Source organism: Scyliorhinus torazame, chromosome 15, assembly GCF_047496885.1.
Source record: "Scyliorhinus torazame isolate Kashiwa2021f chromosome 15, sScyTor2.1, whole genome shotgun sequence".
Taxonomy (NCBI): Eukaryota; Metazoa; Chordata; class Chondrichthyes; order Carcharhiniformes; family Scyliorhinidae; genus Scyliorhinus; species Scyliorhinus torazame.
Window position 1 is genome coordinate 197,341,367 of NC_092721.1, and position 21,850 is coordinate 197,363,216.

General features: G+C 45.5%; 1 protein-coding gene across 4 annotated transcripts in view; it reads left to right on the plus strand.

The window, feature by feature from the left end:
• The window catches only part of pak1 (p21 protein (Cdc42/Rac)-activated kinase 1), a 242,206-nt gene that overhangs the window by 166,968 nt on the left and 53,388 nt on the right, over positions 1 to 21,850 (plus strand). For all 4 annotated transcript variants that reach the window (XM_072477377.1, XM_072477375.1, XM_072477376.1 and 1 more), the window contains one exon: positions 18,014 to 18,114. In XM_072477377.1, the coding sequence (XP_072333478.1) occupies positions 18,014 to 18,114 (101 nt within the window). The remainder of the gene's footprint in view (positions 1 to 18,013; positions 18,115 to 21,850) is intronic.

Below are 21,850 nucleotides of genomic sequence, written 5' to 3' on the forward strand. Positions count from 1 at the left end.
ACATTTTCCATACCTGGGGAGCCACCTCTCATCTAAAGCTGACATAGATGCAGAGACCCAACCCACAAGGTCCTCCTTCAGATGCCTAAGGACTAGAGTCTTTGACAACCGTGACATCGTGCTGATATCAAGATCCTTGTGTATAAGGCAGTCATGTACCATCAACGCTGTCTGAGACGGATCTCCTCATCAGCTAGGAGGACAGAGGCACTAACATCAGCGTCCTTGAAGGGGGCCAAGAGCATCAGCATAGAGATCATGATCATCCGAATTGAACTCCCCTGGGCCAGCCATGTGCTTAGGATGTGGGACAGTCAAAGCAAATCTTCTTTGCCCAGCTCAAGGAAGTCTCCCGAACGGAAGGAGGACAAAGGAAGTGCTTCAAAGATGCCCTGAAGACTTGCCTCAAGAAATGCAACATACACGTTAGTGCTTGGGAGACCCTTGTTCGGTAGAGATCTATTTGGAGGATCCTCCTGATTGAAGGACACAATTCTTCAAGGAAACCCCGATGGCAATAGGAGGCCTGGAAAAGGAGCCTGAGAAAGGAATATCTGGAGTGATCTGGAGCCCAAGGTCCGATCTCCTCTCCCGGAAACACCTGTCAAGTGTGCGGTTCTAGAATCGGGCTCATCAGCCGCGCAAGGACCCACAGAATCTGTAACCAGTAACAGTTTCTTAGGAGGACAATCGTACTCGTTAGCGAGTGATTTCCGAAAGTAATCCAAAGGTCTGAACTGATCCCGAGACATGAGTTCAAATCAAAACATAGCAGCTAGGAATTTAAATTTAATTAACTAAATAAATCTGGAAATGAAAAGCTAGTACCAGCAATTAATGCAATTGGATTGCTATCAAAACCCATCTGTTTCACAAACGTCTATCAGGGAACAAAACATGACATTGTTACCTGGTCTGTCTTAATGTAACTCCAAACCCATGAAAATGAAAAGAAAATCGCTTATTGTCACAAGTAGGCTTCGAATGAAGTTACTGTGAAAAGCCCCTAGTCGCCACATTCCGGCGCCTGTTCGGGGAGGCTGTTACGGGAATTGAACCATGCTGCTGGCCTGCCTTCAAAGCCAGCGATTTATGTGCTAGACAGCCTCTGCTAGCAATGTAATCAACTCTTTACTGCCCTCTAAAATGCCCAGCAAGCCTCTTGGTTACATTCAAGAATTGGATCATTGCCAATATCTCGAGGATAATTAGGAATAGGTAATTAATGCTGACATTTCCAGCAATGCCCGCACCCTGAGAATGAATAAACCATAGGATTGCGGCTGCATGTGGAGGGTAAACGCCAGCACTCAGCTCAAAACATGGCCTGTTATGCGCTATTGGTCTGAATTTTACTGCGGTCTCAGGGTGAAAAGCGAGTCCCAATCTGGCACTCATTGACAGTGGGGCTGGCTCAGCAATTCTATGCATGTAATGATGTGTATAATGCCAGTATAGTAAAGGATTAATATCTGAATCTGTGTGTAAATCAAACACTAGACGGCATTACTAATTCACTGTATATAAAACAGCATCTCTAGGAATTTTGGAAGAAGCTGGGGAGAACATGAAGAGAGCAGAGTGAAAGTTGAATAGAGAAATATAGCACAAGGTCAAGTCATGGTGTAGTTTATTAGTTAGATAGAATATTGAATACTGTACTACAGATTCAGTATCATTATTTTATTATCTGTAACTCAGTAGAGTGCGCAAACTTCATTTTAGTTCAGTAGTGTAAAATAAATTAGTTTTGATTCAATCTTCTTATTTGTATATTCTTTGTCAACACTATATCTGGCTATCTTGGAGGAAAAGGCAAGGAATATAACAATGTAGGCAGGTCCAGATGCTGCCAGCCCAATCGGACGGTCTGCTGCTCTTGACGCCTCAGCAGTGCCACATTGTCTGCGGTACTGTCTTGCCAATGGTGGCTGCTGCTGCGGCGGACAGGATACCCTGGAGAGGTAAGGTATTAGAAATGACTACTTCAGGGGGTTCAGGATGCGCGAGGAAACACCCTGAAGAGATCGTTGGTCGGGAGGGAATATGTGGGGGCTGGCTTCCCTACCCACAGCCCTCTGTGTACCAGGGGGCCTCTGACTTCAAAGGCACCCAGGCTGCTGTAGGGAGGCTGCCTGCATTTGCTGGTGGGCTCCCCCGGTGGCCGGAGGCCACTCTACTGTCAACAAAAAGCTCTATAAAAAGGACTGTGGGCCTATAAGTATGCAAATCAGCTGTCCACCTCCTTGGAGCTGATCGGCATTGCAGCTTACCATTGAGAGAAAATCTGCAGGTGCGGGCGTGCCCAGTCCTGACACAGCTCCCTGCTATTTTCGGTAAAGGTCTACGCATCATTGGTATGTAACATGCGGCAAAGATTTTTACAGCTCCGGAATTTCTCTTGAAATGTAGTCGTTACTTTAGCCAGATGTGACAAGCCAGTTTGTTTTGACAGTGTGGATTTGAGAGGTAAATGTTGAGGAGGATCCCTTGAATAGTGACGAGGGATCTTTTACATTGGCTTGAAAAGCAAAAGGAAACCTTCAATTGAAACGTCATTTGCCAGACAGTACCGCAGACAATGGAGCTCTTCCTCAGTGATGCCCTGAAACACTGGCCAATGCTTTGTGCGGTTTTCGCAGTCTGTGTCCTAACCTGCTTCAAAAACAAGATTTTTATGACTCAGCTAAGCTGATATCTTAATGTGAACTTTTTTTGAAGAATTTCAAATGCTGGCAATGTGGAATTGCTGGAGATGTCAGCAATCTGCAAAGAGACAAGTGTGACATTTGAGTGGGTAACCTTTCATCAATTTCCCATATATTTTCCATTGTGAAACTTGTTCATTTGCACAATTCTCACAAATACAAGTTCATTTATCATCTGCCTGTAATTTCTGGGATGTTTAATTCATCCTTGCAACTTGACATGCAATTTACTCTCTGTCCATTATATTTTACAGTTAATTGGTACTACTTTCTCTTATGTTACTCAAATCGGTGTTTCTGTACTTGTCTGTAGCTTTGGTCCCTGGTTACTTTATATAATGTTCTGAATCAACTGTTTTATCTCTGATTACTCTCCTCAATTTCCTGGTTAATTTCTCTCTCTGATTAGCTGGGGTTGATTAATGTTACTGTATCCATGTGTTTTTCTATGGATGGCTTCTTTTATGTACCTTTCTGAAACTCAGGATGGCCTAAACAGAGATGGTTCACTAGATTGATTCCTGTGATGGGCAAATTTTCCTACGAAGGCAGATTGAGTAGAACAAACCTGTGCTCTCTGGAGTTTAGAAGGAGTGGTGATCTCATTGAAACTTAAGATTCAGTGAGTGCTTGACAGGGTAGTTGCTGCTGTTTCCTATGGTTAGAGAGTCTAGAACTAGGGGTCATCGTGGGATCAAGGACTGGCGATGAATCGGAGAGTGTGAACCTTTTGAATTCTCTACTTCAGGTTTCTGTGGCTGTCCAGTCTTTGTGTATATTCAAAGCTGAGATAGAAAGATTTTGGACTTGGGAGAATTGTGGGATGTGGGGACTGGGCAGCAAAGAGGAGTTAGTGCCCAATACAAACTCAGCCCACACAAAATAGCAACAGATGGAGTCCACACGTCCCCCCCCGTGACTGCGTGGGTTTCCTCCGGGTGCTTCGTTTTTTTCCCACAAGTCCCGAAAGACGTGTTGGTTCGGTGAATTGGACATTCTGAATTCTCCCTCTGTGTACCCGAACAGGCGCCGGAATGTGGCGACTAGGGGATTTTCATAGTAACTTCATTGCAGTGTTAATGTAAGCCTACTTGTGACAATAAAGATTATTATTATTAAGATGTAGGCCACTCAGCCCCTTGAGCCTACTGCATCGTTCAGTAAGATCATCGCTGACCTGTTTGTGTGAGCTCCGTATTCCCATCTACCCCGATAACCTTTGATTCTCCTGCCCAATAAGCCAGCTCTACCGTAAAAATATTCAATGATCCCGCTTTGACCACCTGTTGAGGCAGAGAGTTCCAAAGTCCCACAACCCCCTGAGAGAAGATATTTCCTCATCTCTGTCCTATATAGCCCACCCCGGGGGTGGTCTGCCAGGCCATCAGTTGCCCCTGGGTAGTCAGGGACAGAACAGAGTTGGTTCCTTGGCTGTTTCCCCGGGCATCTTGGTACTACTGCCCTGGCACTGCCAAGGTTCAGGGTCCGAGGGGACCATACCCATGAAAGGAGGGTGGAGGGGGGCATGAAGGGTGGGGAGGACGGTGCAGGGCAGGTAAGTAGGTCTGGGAGGTTAGGTGGTGATCCTGGGTGAGGGCACCCCCCCAGGTATTCTAGGGACTCCATAGTTGGGTGTCCTCACTTGGGAGGTGGGGGGGAGGGGGCGGGGGTGGGGGAGGAGTGTGGGGTAGTGCCCATATGTACAGATGGTGACATTGTCCATGGGTGGGAGGTGTGGGGGACCCACAAGCTCACTTAGAGATCAGGGCATCCTTTCAAAATGGCGACCTTTTCAGTGCAGCTCCCCAGTGCTGAAAAAGGTTCCAAGTGTGGGCTAAACCGGTGAGGAACGCCCCAGGACCCCAAAAAGCGATGTGTAATTTGATAACCGCGGGAACTTGCTGGCAAAGCCAGCAGGAAACTCCCTGGAAAACCGCCACAAATTAACTGAGGAATATTTCCATCAAATTTTGCCCATAATTTCCGCATCTACCTTGTCAATACTGTTCAGGGTCTTATACACTTCAGCCAAGTCACCCCCACTCATCTGAACTCAACAAGCCTGTTCAACCGTTCCTCATAAGGCAACCCACTTATTCCAGGTATCAATCTAGTAAACCGCCTCCAACGCATTTACGTTCTTCCTTAAACAAGGAGACCAAAACTGCACAGAGTGTTCGAGATGCTGTTTCGCACCTGCTCTGTATAACTAAAGCATTTAAAAAATAAAAATTTTTTTTAGAGTACCCAATTCTTTTTTTTTCAATTAAGTGAATGAAATGAAATGAAAATCGCTTATTGTCACAAGTAGGCTTCAATGAAGTTACTGTGAAAAGCCCCTAGTCGCCACATTCCGGCGCCTGTTCGGGGAGGCTGTTACGGGAATTGAACTGTGCTGCTGGCCTGCCTTGGTCTGCTTTCAGTGGCCAATTCACCTACCCTGCGCATCTATTTGGGTTGTGGGGGTAAGACCCATGCAGAAACGGGGACAATGAAAAACTCCACTCGGACAGTGACCCCGGGGCCAGGATCGAACCCGAGTCCTAAGCGCCGTGAGGCAGAAGTGCTAACCACTGCACCCCCCGTGTTGCCCCCTAGTATAACTAAAGCATAACCTGTTCCATTCCTCTGGTAATAAAGGATAGCATCCCATTAGACTTCTTGAATACAAGCTGCACCTGCATGCTAACCTTTTGTGATTCATCTGGCAGGCAGTGAAGAGGTTGAAGAGGTAGATCTCTACAAATGATCTGCAAGCAGTGACAGAGTGTAACATAGCAAAATTTCTGGATGATACTAAAATATGTGGGAAAGCAGGCAGTGAAAAGGAGGTAGAGTTTACAGATGGTTATAGATAGGGTAGGAGATTGGGCCAAAATTTAGCAGGTGGAGTTTAATGTGGATAAGTGTGAGGTTATCTATTTTGGCCAAAAAAATAGAAAGGCAAATGATTATCTAAATGGAAAGTAGATTCAAAATGTGCCTAGACAGAGGGATCTGAGTGTCTTTGTTCATGAATCGCATAAAGTTGATATGCAGGTAAAGCATGTAGTAAAAGGGACTGGAGCATAAAAGTGTTGTTGCAATTGTATAGGGTGTTGGTGAGACCACATCTGGAGTATTGTCTGGTTTTGGTCTCCTTATTTGAGGAAGGATGGCACTGGAGGCAGTTCAGAGGAGGTTCACCAGATTGTTTCTAGGGATGAAAGGGTTGATGATTCTAGGGATGAAAGGGTTGATGTATGAGGCGCGATTGAACCGTTTGGGCTTGTACTCACTGGAATTTAGAAGAATGAGAGGGGAGCTGATCGAGGTATATAAAATACTAAATAGGATTGATAAAATAAACGTAGACCAAATGCTCCCCCTTTGTGAGGCATACTAGAATGAGAAGTCACAGATACAGGTTGAGAGGTGGTATATTTAAAACTGAGATGAGGAGGAACTACTTCTCGCAGAGGGTGGTGAATTTGTGCCTGGGCAGCAGGGTGGTGCAGCGGGTTAGCACTGCTGCCACACAGCACCGAGGATCCGGGTTCAATCCTGACCCCAGATCACTGTCCACGTGGAGTTTGCACGTTCTCCCCATGTTTGCGTGGGTCTCACCCACACAACCCAAAAAGATGTGCAGGGTAGGTGGATTGTCCACGCTAAATTGCCCTTTATTTGAAAAAAAAGAATTGGGTACTCTGAATTTTTTTTTAAAAAGTATTTGTGGAACTCACTGCCCCATAGTGCAGTGGAGTCTCAATCATTAAATGGCTTCAAGAAGAAGATGGATATACTTATGATTTTTTTTTAAAAAAACAGGTTAAAGGGATATGGGGAACAGGCAAGGAGGTGGATTTGAGACCAGGAAGAGATCAGCCATGGTCTGATTGAATGGCGGAGCAGTCTAGAGGGGCTGAATTGCCTACTTCTCCTCCTAGTTCCTGGGCAGGATTCTCCGACCCGCCGGCAGTGGGATTCTCCGTCCCGCCAGCTGGCCAATTGGATTTCCCATTGTGGGCAGCCCCACACCATCGGGAAATCCCCGGATGTGGGTGCACTTCCGACGCAATGGAGAATCCGGCCAGTTGTGATCTCCTGATTCTAGATTCTCCCACAAAAGGAAACATACCCTCCATGGGATCCTGTATGTTTAAATCAGGTTGCCTCTTACTCTTCTAAATTCCAGCGGATACGGGCCTAGCCTGTCCATCCTTTCCTCAGAAGACAACTTGCCCATTCCTGGTATTATGCTGGTAAATCTCCTCTGAATTCCTCCCAAAGTATTTACATGTTTTCCTTAAATACGGAGACCGTGACTGTACTTAGTACTCCAGATATGGTCTCACTAGTGCTCTATATAACTGAAACATAACCTCTCTACTCTTCTTCGAAATTCCGCTCGCAATAAATGACAATATTTTATTAGTGTGGTTAGCACTGCTGCCTTGCAACTCCATGGATCCGGGTTCAATTCTGGCCTTTGGTGACTATGGAGTTTGCACGTTCTCCCCATGTCTGCGTGGGTTTCCTCCGGATTCTCCAGTTTCCCCTCTCAGTCCAAAGATGTGCAGGTTAGTTGGGGTTTCGGGAAAAGGATGGGCGAGTGGGCCTCAGTAGGGTGTTCTTGTGGGTCGGTGCAGACTCAATGGATTGAGTGGCCTCCTTTTGCACTGTATGCATGAAATGTAACTTAACCACAAAAAGGTAGCCTAAACACATCAATCTTAAAGTTAAAGTTAATCTTCTTTAATGTATAAAAATAACAAAGTATAAAATACAGTGTGAACTGAAAAATGGGAGCAGCTAGTTAAACATTGAAATAACAGTAACTGAATAGAATTAGAACTAATGACTGTTAAATACAAATGTACGTACGTAACAGCTAATGACGTCACGGTGATTACTGATCCCAGCAGTGGATTTAATTAAGAAGATGCAAAATAATAACACTCTAATAATTAGCTTTCCGAATTATTTGCTATGCCTATATGCTAGCCTTTTGTGATTCATGCATGAGGGCACCCAAATCTGTCTGCATCTCTTGAGCTCTTCAGCCTTTCACCATTTGGATAATATGCTTTTTTATTCTTTCTGCCAAAATGAAAAATGTCACATTTTCCCCACTTTATACTCTGTGATTCACTTAACCTATCTATATCCCTTTGAGGCCTCCTTATGTCCTCTCGATAACTTTCCTACCTATCTGTGTGTCATTAGCAAACTTAGCAGCCTTACCTTTGGTCTCTTCATCCAAATCATTGATATAAATTGTAAAAAGTTGAGGCCCCAGTGTCACCCACAGGGAAATGGACGACAATCAACTAGCAGGTGCCCAGGCCAATATTTATCCTTCTCACAAGATTGCTAAAGCAGATCAGCTATTAATCTCATTGCTCTTTGCAAGAACCTGCTTTGCAAAAATTGCAGTTCTGACATTACAGCAGTAAGTATATTTCAAGAAATTGCTTAATTGATTGTAAAGTGCTTTGGCACATCCTGAGGGCATGATCACATTTGGGAAGTGAAAGTACTTTATTTAACCTACTCGAGCCGGTGAATTATAGGAGTCTGAATTCTGGAGACTCCTTTAAAAGAAAAGCCTTAGTGAATCAGAGGCCTGGATTTGTGGCACAATAGAGTACCCAAAAATCGCAAAGCCCGCCCCTGAACATCGCACTTCCCACCTTTGTGTGCAAATTTCACTGAGGCAGCTGGCCTCCGATCCAAGTCAGAATTTGATAGTCCAGGAGTCTGCAACCTGAAGTGTGCGTGGTAGACCTAGTAACAGCTTTGTTGCTTCAATTGGATAGCCAATGTACCTTTGGTGGGAGATTAGGTGCCCTTTGTTTGGTGATGATGTTTGGGGGGGTCGGGGGACGTCAGGCACCCATTGGAATTGTTTAAAAAAAGCAGGCATATATGTGTAAAAAGTGCACAACACGTTAGTTGTCAAACTCATTGGATTACAGCTTTTTGACTGATTTCACAACCAATAAGGAGCTTGCCCTTTCACAGATTGCTTGAGAGCTCCAAGTGGTTATAGACTCTTTGAAATGGGACTAGGGCTTTGTGTGCTTGAATGAAATGTGTGTTGCTATAAGGCTTTATGTACTTGAAGGAATGTAAATGTAATAGATGGGCTTTTATGGATGAGTTTTTTTTTCAATGCGGTAAAGTCTGCAATTGACACTTGGGCCAGGATTTTCAGTCCCACCTGCATCGGGACCAGAAATTCCCATCTGAAGTCTTCCATAGAATGGACTTTTGACTGGTCATATTTTCTGTCCTGCCCACAACAATTCCTGCCGGATTTACCAGACTGTGTGCACCCGACCCACAGACAGAAATCCAGGCTGTTATTTTACTAAGGATTATGGGCGGGGTTCTCCGGCTGGTACTGGTGACTGGAGATTCCTGCCCGAGGTCATTGGATCTTTATGTGGTCTGTGTCCTGCCTGTGGCGGTCTTGTGGTGGCAGCGGCCAAAGAATCCAACTCCTATGTATTGCAAGAGGGGCATGAACAACAAAAGCTATAACAAAGGCTTCACTCTCACGCTGAGATTGTGTGTCTATGTATTCAAGAAACCTGCACTGCATTATGTTAGCTTCTGCCCAATCTAGTTGCTGGATTGTTTGTGCAAGCTAGGAATAGCTAAAGTTTACTGGTAAATCTCTTTTTTAATAAAACCATCACGTAGATGCGAATACCACTGTTGCCACTTTTTTAAGACCGGCAAGGAGACAATTATTAGAATAGCAAGGGTTTTAGGTTTTTCTGTCACATTCCCCTGACTGCAGTGTCCCAGCGTATTTGGTGCTGTATAAACTATACAGTGTTTTTCAAACCTTTTTGCCCGGGACCCACGCTGGCCGACCTTCGCGACACACACCACTTTCGCTTATCTTTAATGCGAAAGGGAAGCCTGCTTGGTCCTCACGATCTCACTCCAATCAGGTTTAGAGGAGGAAAGGGCAATGTGCACACCAGGTGCCGTCTTCATCTTTGTGAGAACAGAAAATCCAATCTCGTGTAGGTCATCTTGAAGGGTAATAGCAAAGAAATGCTTGTTTTACTCAGCGCTGGATATTGCTGGGAGATGCTACTCTAGAATGCTGAGAGTCTCGTGGGCTTTAGCGTGTTTTTAATGTGATGTCACAGATCAGATACAGCAATGTAATCTTTTCATTTGGGGTCAGCTGTAAGTTAATAACTGACTAAGGGGTCTCAACCTCAAAAGGAATTTTTCACCCACCACTTCTCTTTCAAAATCTGAAACTACTCCTTTCATTGGCCAGTACTTCCCTGCATTTAACACACATGGGCTTTGCATCCTTAGTAGCATTGGCAGAGTTGGCAAAACCATACCATAATAAATTGCCTTGATACTGCCCTTTTCCACAGTTAAAGTTAACTAGAGGCCCTGGAGCTCTCTGCAGAGCTAACAGCACTGCTCTGTCCTACCCTGGACTCTCCTGAAAAGTGCTCTCCAGATTCAGATGTGAGATCTTAGCCAATAGGTACTCTGCCTATTTATGTCTCTGTTTGTCTTTCTTTTTTGTAACAAAACGATTAATCTTCACAGCAGCTAGTAAATGGAAGAAGTTCTCCTCCGTGAGTTGCTGCCAAAGGCACATACATACAGGGCATTTGACGTTAAGTACATGCAGAGTGTGTGACCTGCTCATTGCTGCCGCTTATGGCTGGAAGACTGCACACAGCCTCATTTCCTTCTCATTTAAAAGGCGACAGCAGCCACCATTCTCAATAAAATGCCGGTAACGGCTGTTGGGCGCTTCTCCCTCAATCAGGAACGCCGCAAACAATCGCTCGGTGACCCTCCCAACACCCACCCGCAGGTCGCGACCCGCACTTTGACGAACCCTGAGCTATACTCTACTAATGCCATGAGTTGTATCAATTGAAGTACAAAATGTTTTGTGCAAATGACACCATCTAGTGGTAACCATAGTGCTTCAGTCAGTGTCAAATGCCATTGAATTTATAAAGAGCCATTTCTGAGTCAGAAACAAAAAGGCTTATTGACAAGTCGGCTAATTTACAATTTCAAGATTACAGGGTCTACCTTTCTCCCATAATTCCTGTTTATGTGAAGACACAAGCATGACTATAATGCCAGATGCGGACAGCGCAGGGTTTAGCCTCCCACTAACAAATTGTTTTTAACATCATAAAATGTCCCAAAAGCAAGCCACAGAACCATAATCAAACATTGTACCGCCAGGCCATATTGGGAGATATCGGGATAGGTGACCAAATGTTTGAGCAAGGAGTTCAATTCTAAGGAGTGACCACGGAGAGAGGCGAACGGACTGAGGGAGGGAATTCTAGAGCCTTGAAGCATAGGCAACTGAGAGCATATCTGCCCATGGTGCAGTGATGAAGATTGGATCGGTAAGAGACCCGAATTGGAGGAGCACAAATGGATTGAGGATTATAGGGCCGGAGGAGGTTCTCGGCTTGTGAGGAGCATTTATGAAGAGACTTGAAAAAATTGATCCGCACACCATGGTTCACGACTCCAGGGTCCAGAATTCCTTTTTAAAAAATAAACTTAGTGCGCCCAATTCATTTCTTCCAAATTAAGGGACAATTTAGTGTGGCCAACCTGCCTAGCCTGCACATCTTTGGGTTGTGGGGGTGAAACCCACGCAAACACAGGGCGAATGTGCAAACTCCACACGGACCGTGACCCAGAGCCGGGATCGAACCTGGGACCTCGGTGCCGTGAGGCTGCAGGGCTAACCCACTGCGCCACCGTGCTCAGGGTCCAGAATTCCAGGGACACTACTCTTACCAGTTAGCAGCAAGAAGGGAAACTTTTGACCTGAAAGCTAAAAGGAAGAGACACCAGTGTAAAGAGAACGCAGGATCAGAGGGACTTGTGGTTCATGTGTGTAGATCTTTGAAGGTGGCAGGACATGTTGAGAGGGTAGTTAGGAAAACCTATGGGGGCATAGGTTTAAGGTGCGAGGGGCAAGGTTTAGAGGCGATGTACGAGGCAAGTTTTTTACACAGAGGGTAGTGGGTGCCTCGCTGCCGGAGGAGGTGGTGGAAGCAGGGACGATAGTGACATTTAAGGGGCATCTTGACAAATACATGAATAGGATGGGAATAGAGGGATACAGACCCCAGAAGTGCAGAAGATTTTAGTTTAGACGGGCAGCATGGTCGGCGCAGGCTAGGAGGGCTGAAGGGCCTGTTCCTGTGCTGTACTTTTCTTTGTTGTAAATAAAGGTATGTGGTGCTGAACCTGTGTTCTGGTTAGGTGACAACTGTAGAATTAATTGTATTTAGGAAAGATATAAAGGTCCTTGAGACAGTGCAGAGGTGATTTACCAGAATGGCTCCAGGGATTGTAAATTTTAGTTATAAAGTTAGATGTAGAAACTGGGGTTATTCTCCCTGGAGCAAAGGGGGTTGAGGGGAGATTTTAAAGAGGTGTATAAAGTTATGACAAGAGTTAAATAAAGAAGATAAAGGAAAGCTGTTCCCATTAGCTGATGGTACAAGGACTAAGGGGCACAGATTGACGGTCTTAGGCAATAGATGCTGGGGAGGACGTAAAGAAGAATTTTTTTAATGCAGTGAGTGGTGGTGACCTGGAACTCTATGGGCGGGATTCTCCGAACGTGCCCACCCAACGACCGGAAATTCCAGCCTGAGGTCAATGGGCCTGTACTTGGTGTACGTCACGCCTGTGGCTATCTTGCGGTGGGCTCGGCCGAAGAATCCAGCACTACGCCTATGAAAGTGCTGGATGTAGAGATGATCACCGATTTCAAATAGAATTTGGATGGGCACTTGAGGGAAATAAACTTGCCTGTTCTCTGTAGAGCAATCTAATCGGTTCCATTCCCCTCTCCCATTGTAGCCCTGTAAGTACTCGATGGGCCAAGTGGCCTCCTGCGCCCTAATGACTATAATTCTAAATGTTTTGAAAAAACGTTGCGAAACCAGGGACACCAACTGAGGCAAGGTGCATGCATTCAAAAGAAAGATTTGCATTTATATAGCACCTTTCATGACTTCAGGATGTCACACAGCATTCCTTAACAAGTGAAATAATCTTTATTATTGTCACAAGTAGGCTTACATTAACACTGCAATGAGGTTACTGTGAAATTCCCCGAGTCGTCACACTCCGGCACCTGTTCAGGTACATTGAGGGAGAATTCAGAATGGCCAATTCACCTAACAAGCACGTCTTTCGGGACTTGTGGGAGTAAACCGGAGCACTCGGAGGAAACCCACGCAGACACAGAGAGAAGTACAGACTACGCACAGACAGTGCCCCAAGCCGGGATTCGAACCTGGGATCCTGGCACGATGAAAGCAACAGTGCTAACCATTCTGCTACCGTGCGGCATATTTTCTGCGCAATATTTTTTTAAATGAAGTCAAAATAGCCCTGCTGGTGATTCCTATTAAAGAGCGATTTACCATCTTCAAGACTCTTATTCAAGAAAGTATTTTGATTGCGTTTACATTTTTTGCTCATTCCTGTTGTTTCCATGGGGACTACCTGCAAGGGAGCGGAGTAGAACATTGTGAACGAACATAATTGAAGCTGAACACTCACCCACATTGTTGGGCTCAACGTTACTGGCTCCTACGTAAATCCATCTCCTTCGCCCACTGTAAGACTCAGCAACTCCTTCAAGCCAGTTTCCCCTGGCGTCATCCATGCTTCATATGCAGAAAAATATTAACCGAATGGGTGCGAGGCAATTCATTTCTGATGACTCTTGCGTGTGACACTTTCACCTGAGTCAGAATGTGTAGGTTTAACCCTCACTCCAGAAGCTGAGCACATAATGTCAGCTGGTAATTGTAGTATTAAATGGGGGGGGGCGGGGGGTGCTGGCTATCAGAGGTACTTAGCTCCCAATGAGAGGGTGCAATAAGTCTGCCTGATCCTCTTGTTCAGTTGAATGGTGCAAGATCCCCAGTGCATGTTTCAAGGAGTTTCCCCAGTGTCTAGTTTGGCACCTTATCTGCAATCAAAACCATTGGTCAGTCATCTCTTGCTGTTTGTGGGATCTTGCTGTGTGCGAAATGGCTACTGTTTTTGTTAAATATAATAACTTCAAATAATGCATGGTATGAGAAGTGTCGTAAAATGTTTAAGGAATATAAGGTGCTATATAAATGCAATTGATGTTGTTCTCGTGGGTTTCTTTCTCTTGGTGTCTTCCTCTTTATCACACTTGCTCTATTCCCCTCCCTCTTTTGCATTTTCTCTCCTCGCCTCTTGTTCTCTTGCATTTACACTCTGCATGCTTTCTGCTTCTAATCTTTTTTTTCTTCTCATTCTCTCCACTTGCTCACCGCACTTTCCTTCTTTCTCCTCCACTCTGTGCTGTCTCACCTCTTTCCCCCTCCAGTCTCACTCTCTGATAATTACAAAAGGTTGTCTACCATGTTACTGGAATGTGTGGCATTGAGACCAAGAAACTCAGGCCCTTTTTTAAAAATTGTATTCTTTCAGGGGATGTGGGTATTGCTGGCAAGGCCAGCATTTGTTGTCCATCCCTAATTGCCCTTGAACCTTGTGGCTTTCTGGGCCATTTTCCAGAGGACAGTTAAGAACCAACCACTTTGCTGTGAGTCTAAGCATGGGTAAAGGTGGCAGATTTCCTTCCCCAAAGGACACTAGCATACCAGGTATGTTTTTAAAAAAAAAAAAAAATTTTTTTAATTCTACATTTTCACATTTTCCTTCAAAAATTTACACCCCAGCCACAAACAGTAAACTGTAACAAATACAAAATCAATCCCCTTAACAATACCAATGATCCCATCCTCCCACCACCCCAAACAACGGCCCACCTGTCAATATATGCATCCAATAAACCAAACCCTCCCATGGTGGAAACAAAAAAACAAAGGAGAAAAAGAAAAAGGAGTCCGGGACCGCCCATGGTCACCATTGACCTATAGTGTCCACTCTTTCCCCCCCCCCCCACTCAACGCCATCCAGCCTCTGAAAGAGTACCGTACATGACACCCCCCCCCCCCCCCCCCCCCCCCCACACTCAACGCCATCCAGCCTCTGAAAGAGTACCGTACATGATACCCAAGAGTTGTACACCCCCCCCCCCCCCTCAAAGTCTCCAGCTCCTCCTGTCCACTGCCTCTTGTAAAACTCCTCCTCCCAACCTCGGTTCCTTCCCCCAACTTTCCACCCCGGCTAGATCACTCGGACCCTGTTCTGCCAGGCTCCGATGGCCGCAGCCCCTCCCCCCACCTCACTCCCGTTCACTGGCCGGCTTAAACCGGCCAGCGTGGAGGCCCCCGCCAGGGTCCCTTTCCCCCTTGCCCGGCCCTAGGAAAGCCCAGAGATCCCCTTTTAGCGCACACACCCCGCATATCCACCTACACCCCAAAGAGCCCTCATTTCGTGTGAAAGTCCCATCCCTTCCCTTGTCCAAATATATACAACATTGGCTCCTTTAGCCCCTACACCCGCACGCAGTGAAACAAAAAAGAAGAAAATACAGTCATGAGGTTACATCGGTACATGGCCATTTCTCAATTTGTCAGTTCTGCCACAGTCCTTCTGCCTTCGCAAACTCCTCCGCTGCTTCCGCCGTTCCAAAATAAAAGTCCCTGAGCTTATAAGTCACCATCAGCTTCGCTAGATATACAATGCCGCACTGCACCTTGCTAATGTACAGTGCCCTCTTCACCCGGTTGAAGGCAGCCCGCCCCCTCGCCAGCTCCACCGTAAAGTCCTGGTATACACGTATACCAGCTCCAGCCCACTGCACCACCCGCTTCTGCTTGGCCCAGCTCAGGACCTTCTTCACACTGTACCTATGGAAGCACAGAGTCACTGCCCTTGGCGGCTCACTCGCCTTTGGTACAGGCCTCCATGACCGATGAGCCCGATCCAGTTCAGATTGGGAGGGATCCTTCCCCCTCCCCCAATAGTTTTGCCAGCATCGTGGCAAAATACTCAGTCGGCTTCGGTCCTTCAACTCCTTCAGGCAGCCCCACAATCCTCAAATTCTGTCGCCTGGATCTGTTTTCCAGGTCTTCGATTTTTCCTCGCAGATCCTTGTTAATGTCCATCACCTTCCGCATCTCCTTCCCCATCGAGGCAAGTTGATCACCGTGCTGCAATAACGTCTCCTCCACTTCCTTCAGCGCCTCCCCTTGCTCTCGCACCTCCGCCACTGCGCTCGCCACCGCCGTCATCACCGGGGAAATCGCCTCCACCAGCGCACTCAAAACCTCCCTCATCTCCTTCCTCACCGTCTCCATGCATTTTGCAAACTGCCTTTCGAATTCCACAGCCATCACCGTAGTTATTTCTTCAGCTGTAAGCAATGCGATGCTCCAGCCTCCATTTTCCTTGGTGACCCCGCGGTGACCTTTCCACTCCCCGACGGACTTTCAGCTGCTTTCTTCACGGCCGTTTGTTTGCTGGTCTTCGACATTCCCCTCCTCTGTGCTGTCTCACGACTTTTACTGCCTTCGCTGGCCCTGGGACCAGGTGTTAACCCCCGACAATGCCGTTCCCGAACGGGAGCCCTCCAACGCGCGGCTGCCTCCCGCCCGTCGTCACTGGAAGTCCCAGGTGTGTTTTTATGACAATCGCTGATCGTTTCATGGTCACTTTCGCTGAGATTAGCTTTCAATACCAGACTTCAATTCAATTTTCAAATCCTACCAGCTGCCATGGTGGGATTTGAACCCTTGTCCCCAGGTCATTAACCTGGGCCTTTGGATCCCTAGTCCAGTGACTTTACCATTAATTACGCCACCGTCTCACCGCAAATTAGAACAGGAAAGATTAAAAGGAGTTCAGGTAAGGGTGTTCAAAATTCTGAGCAGTTTGATAAAATAAATAGCAAAATACTATTTCCAGTAGTATGAGTGAGCAACAGAAAGCTGTCTTACATTACATATAACGTAGAATTTACAGTGCAGAAGCAGGCCATTTGGCCCATCGAGTCTGCACCGACCCTGGGAAAGACCATCCCACTTAAGCCCACACTTCCACCCTATCCCCCATAACCCAGCCTAACATTGAGATTTGTAAATGAACAAAATGGATACTTGGAACTGGGAAGGCTGAGCCAGAAATGGTCGAATTGATAATAGCCTCAAAAGATAAATATTTGAACAATTGTCAGCACAGGGACCAAATGGCCATCTTCTGTGCTGTAAGATTCTCTGGTTCTGGGGTAGTGAGAGCGAGATGTTCAGGTCGTGCATCCAATATTGTAAACAGAGTTATGTAGGTTTTGCAGTTTTGAAACCAAATCCCAGGTGTGAGATTTTCAATCATGAGCACTCACCTGAGGGACCATCGTGGTGGCAAAAACATCACCACGGTTGAGAAGCAAGCTGAACCAGTTTACAGGGACTGCACGCAACGCCCTGGGTGGCATTTTATTCTTCTCTCTTTTTTTTTTGTTTCATGTTGTAATTTCACTACGTATCCACCTGGTTATAGGACTCCAGTATTTTCTACTGTGGGAGAAACCCTGGTTCAGTTGGTCTATCCCAGCTTTCTAAACATTTGTGGAAGGCCTTCTCTGGATCTTTTTAAGCCCGATAGTTTGGATGGCGGATTTTGACTGCTGCTGAGTGTTCTCAGCTTCGCCCATTGTGCTCCATCTGCTTTCTCTCCAGTAAGAGTAATACCGGGAGGAGGGGGCGACTACTGGCCCAGTAAATGCAGGTGGGTGATTGCAACCCTCCAATAGCGCGGGCCCGATTCCCATGCAACCCCAGCTTTATGTGGGCAGAGTTGGTAAGCATCAACTGCAAAGTCTTGAGTTTGTTAACAGTAGGTGAAAACTGCACAATTAATAGAACCAAATATTTTTTCTTGTGAATGCGGAATTTTCTTTTTCCAACTTTTTAAAACTGCGTTGGGGTTGGGGCGAGGGGGGTGGCAGGATGATTATGCCGTCACTGAAAATTGCTGAAACTGTTTACATGAGAATGGCATAATTGATTGTGTGCTCTTCAAGAGAGTTTGAACATTATGACTCATGACTCTTACCATGAATAATTTCAGTTATTTTACTGCTGAGACGAGCACAGCAATCATACAACTTCTATGATGCATGTCTGCTTTCCTCTGTAGTATATAAATCACCGCATATTTCTTTGTGGGTGTCTCTCTCACTTGCTCGCTTACTTGCTTACCCCAGGCTGCATTTCTCCCACTGGCCCTTTTGGATAAAAGCTCGTCCAACTTTGGTGTTTTTTAATCTTTAAAATGTTTTTCCTGCTGTTCCTCACACTGTTCACAAATAATCTCTCTGCCGACAGCTAACAGGAAAAAGGAAAGGGAACGACCCGAAATCTCGCTACCCTCCGATTTCGAGCACACGATACATGTTGGATTTGATGCTGTCACAGGGGAGTTCACAGTAAGTAATCATCACTTAATAGTGGATGGAGGCAGGGATGGAATCATTCAAAATTAGATTGTGATTATTCCAAGTTTTAAAGTGAAAATTTAATTGACAGGTGATAAATAACATGCACAGTATGGCCTTAGTCTGTCATGTTTGTGCTGTACACCTTCTTCCCACCTTACTTTATCTTTCCTAATATAAAATATTCTTCTATTCTTTTCCACTTAAACCTCTGCTTTTGTCTCTTTTCTTTCTGTCTCAATTACTCCATGTCGTAGCAAGTTTGTGTGCAGAAAAGGACAAGAAATCATCAAACAAGAGTAGATATAAATTATGTGGACTGTGACTATGGTTGTGTCTGGACTACAGTATGTGGGAGTTTGCAAAGAGTGAAACTCCTGAATGCGCATGTTGACGGTAGATGTCTCTATCTCTGGCTCAGATCGTTTAGCTACAGTGAGTTGGAGGTATTCAGCCACATGAGTGGGGGTGGGGAGTGAGGGGAGCATGTAGGCAGTTCGTTCCAGACCTCAGTCGCACCTCGTAGAAAGGTAGTGGCGCAGAACGGGGTTGGAGTGACTGATGACGTATAAAGGGTCACCCTAGAGAGATATAGAATGAGGACCTGCAGAAGATGACTCTGTTCAGCAATGTGTTTGCTACCAGTAAGGGAGAGCAGGATAACTAACTGAAGGGCAGCCAGAATGTTGACCATTGCACCCTGGAACAGGAAGCTGCCTAAAACGTGGGAGGGGATTGTAGGAGGAGAAGTGTAATGTAAGTAGTTCCAGTGATTCAATAATTAGGGTGATGGGTAGCATCCTTTACAAGTAGAATTGAGAGTCCCACGTGGTACGTTATCTACCCTATGCCAGGGTAAGGGCTATCTCAAACTGGCTTGCGAGAATATTGGAGAAGGAGAGGGATGATTCCTTCTTTGTGAACCATGTTGAGACCAACAACACAGGGAAAGCGGGCAACAGATTCTGTTCAGGAGTTGCAAGAATAACAAGCTGCATAGAAGAACTGGACCTTGAGGGTTATAACCTCTGGATTATTGATCGGGTTGTTGCATGCAAGTTGGCATAAGGACATGCAGATTAAGAAGGTGAGCATGAGGCTAAAGGAGTGGTGTGGGAAATCAGGGTTTGTAGACCGTGGCCAGAATTGTCCAGCATTGGGATTTTCTGTTCCCGCCGGCAGCAGTGTACCGTTAACCTTCCTGGAAACGTGGGGTAGCTTCAATGGGCAATCCCATTGACAAGAGGCGGGAAGAGAGAATCCCGCCACCAGCGGGCGACACACCACGAGAAACACGGCTGGGCGATCGGAGAATCCAGCTCCTTGTCTCACAAATGTGGCATGTCTGACTCCAGATTAGAAATCTGTGCATTCAAATCACATTGTGGTCATAGTTTCTCTTAATATTGGACACACCCGAAGTTAATGTTTTCTTGCTAGAAATAGCAGAGTTCCAAAGAGACCTGAGGTGGGAGGTTAGGTACGTAGATAATTAAAATCATGAACATGCACAAAAAATAATCAAAATGGCCAATTAAATGGTAGCATTTATATTTAGAGGTCTGAAATACAAGGGAGTAGAAGTCATGCTTCAACTAATGAAAGTCCTGGTTAGATCATGCCATTGGTACTGTGAACAGTTCTGGGTATCTCGTGGCTGGTTTAGCACAGGGCTAAATAGCTGGCTTTTAAAGCAGACCAAGGCAGGCCAGCAGACGGGTTCAATTCCCGTACCAGCCTCCCCAAACAGGCATCGGAATGGTGACTAGGGGCTTTTCACAGTAACTTCATTTGAAGCCTACTTGTGACAAGCGATTTTCATTTCATTTCATTTCATCACCTCTTAGAAAGGGTAATACTGGCCTTGGAGGCACTGCAGCAGAGTGATACCTGGATTCCAACGCTTAAATTATGAGAAGAGATGACACAAATTAGGGTTGTATATTCCCTGGAAGTTAGAAGGTTAAGGGGTGATTTGATTCAAGTTTTCAAGATACTTAGAGGAACAGATAGGGCAGATAGAGATAAACTAATTTTACTGGTTTAAGAGTGGGCTATAGTCTAAAAATTGGAGTCAGATTTTTCAAGAGTGAAATTAGGATACTCTTCTGCCATCCTTCACGCTCTGTGTAGAAGTTTGGAACTCTTCTGCCAACAGTAACTATACCAAATTAATTGGTAAATTTCTAAGAGAAATTGATAAATGTTTGTTAACCAATGGCATTGAGGCAAATGGGGCAAAGGTGGGTATATAGAGTTAGGGTGTAGATGAAGAATGATTTTACTGAATGGCTGGACAAGCTTGAGGGGCTAAACTGACTAATTCTGTTCGTAAAATTTAAAAAGCTTGCATCAGGTCACTCCTGCCTTCTTTGTTCTCTAGGAAAAAGCCCCTGCCTCCTCCCTCTTTTCCTGATCGTTATAACCAGTTCAGGTATCATCCTTGGATCACAGAACAATATAGTACAGAAGAGGCCATTTGGCCCATTGAGTCTGCACCGACACATGATAAACAACTGACCTGCCTAGAATCTATCCTCTGCACCTTTTATTTTTATAAAACAATGCATTTTAAGGTGACACCAGTTATGCAAAGTAAAGGTAAATGTTGTATAATTGTTTAGTGAAGGTTTCAAAGTTCTTCACACAATGAGTAATCATTGCATGCAATTGCCTTCCAGGTTAAATATTGAGGCAAAAGCTCTGGAACTGTTGAGGTTGGATAATCATAGAATCATAGAATTTACAGTGTGAAGGAGGCCATTTGACCCATCGAGTCTGCACTGGCCCTTTGGAAGAGCACCACACTTCCACCCTATCCCTGTAACACAACCTAACCTTTTGGACACTTGAGGGGCAATTTGGCATGGCCAATCCACCTAGCCTGCATATCTTTGGACTGTGAGAGGAAACCGGAGCACCCGGAGGAAACCCACGCGGACAGGGGGAGAAAGTGCAAACTCCACACACACAGTCACCCGAGGCCGGAATTGAACCCGGGACCCTGGAGCTGTGAGGCAGCAGCGCTAACCACCGTGCCTCTTGTGTAATATAAGGGGAAGCAAAGGTTTTTGAGCATAGAATCACTACAGTGCAGAAAGAAGCCACTCGGCCCATCGAGTCCGCACCAACCCTCTGAAGGAGGACCCTACCTCGGCCCACACCCCCATCTTAGCCCAATAACGGGGGACCTGAATGGCCTTCGTCATCTGTGACTATCCTGTGATCTCCAATCTGACACCTGCGGGTTCATTAAGCTAATCAAGTAAATTAACGAACCACAACGGGCTTGGTCTTTACACCGTGCTGCGTTTGCACATCTACATACTTTTAGCTTTAACTTCAATGGAAGCTACAGTAATTTTGCTTTGTAGATGATGCATTTAATATTTATAATACGTGATTTCCATAAAATAAACTCAATAGTTGCTATTGGTACAGTGTACTGAAAGCATTATCATTAAACAGCCGTTAACCAAATGCACTGCAGAAATTCCGTTGTTTGATGGTCTCCCTGCTCTTCAATTAGGGCGAGCAAATTGGGCAGGATTCCTGCTCCTCATTACACTCCAGTGGAATCCTCTTGCGAGTGAATGTACAGAGGTTAGAGGACTGGTGCAGTTTTGAGTTCAAAGGGTTTAAAAATATATATATATTAAATTACTGAACTTTGCTACTGCTGTAAACTGCTCCAAATAACCATGAATGTCTTTTAGGATTACAATTT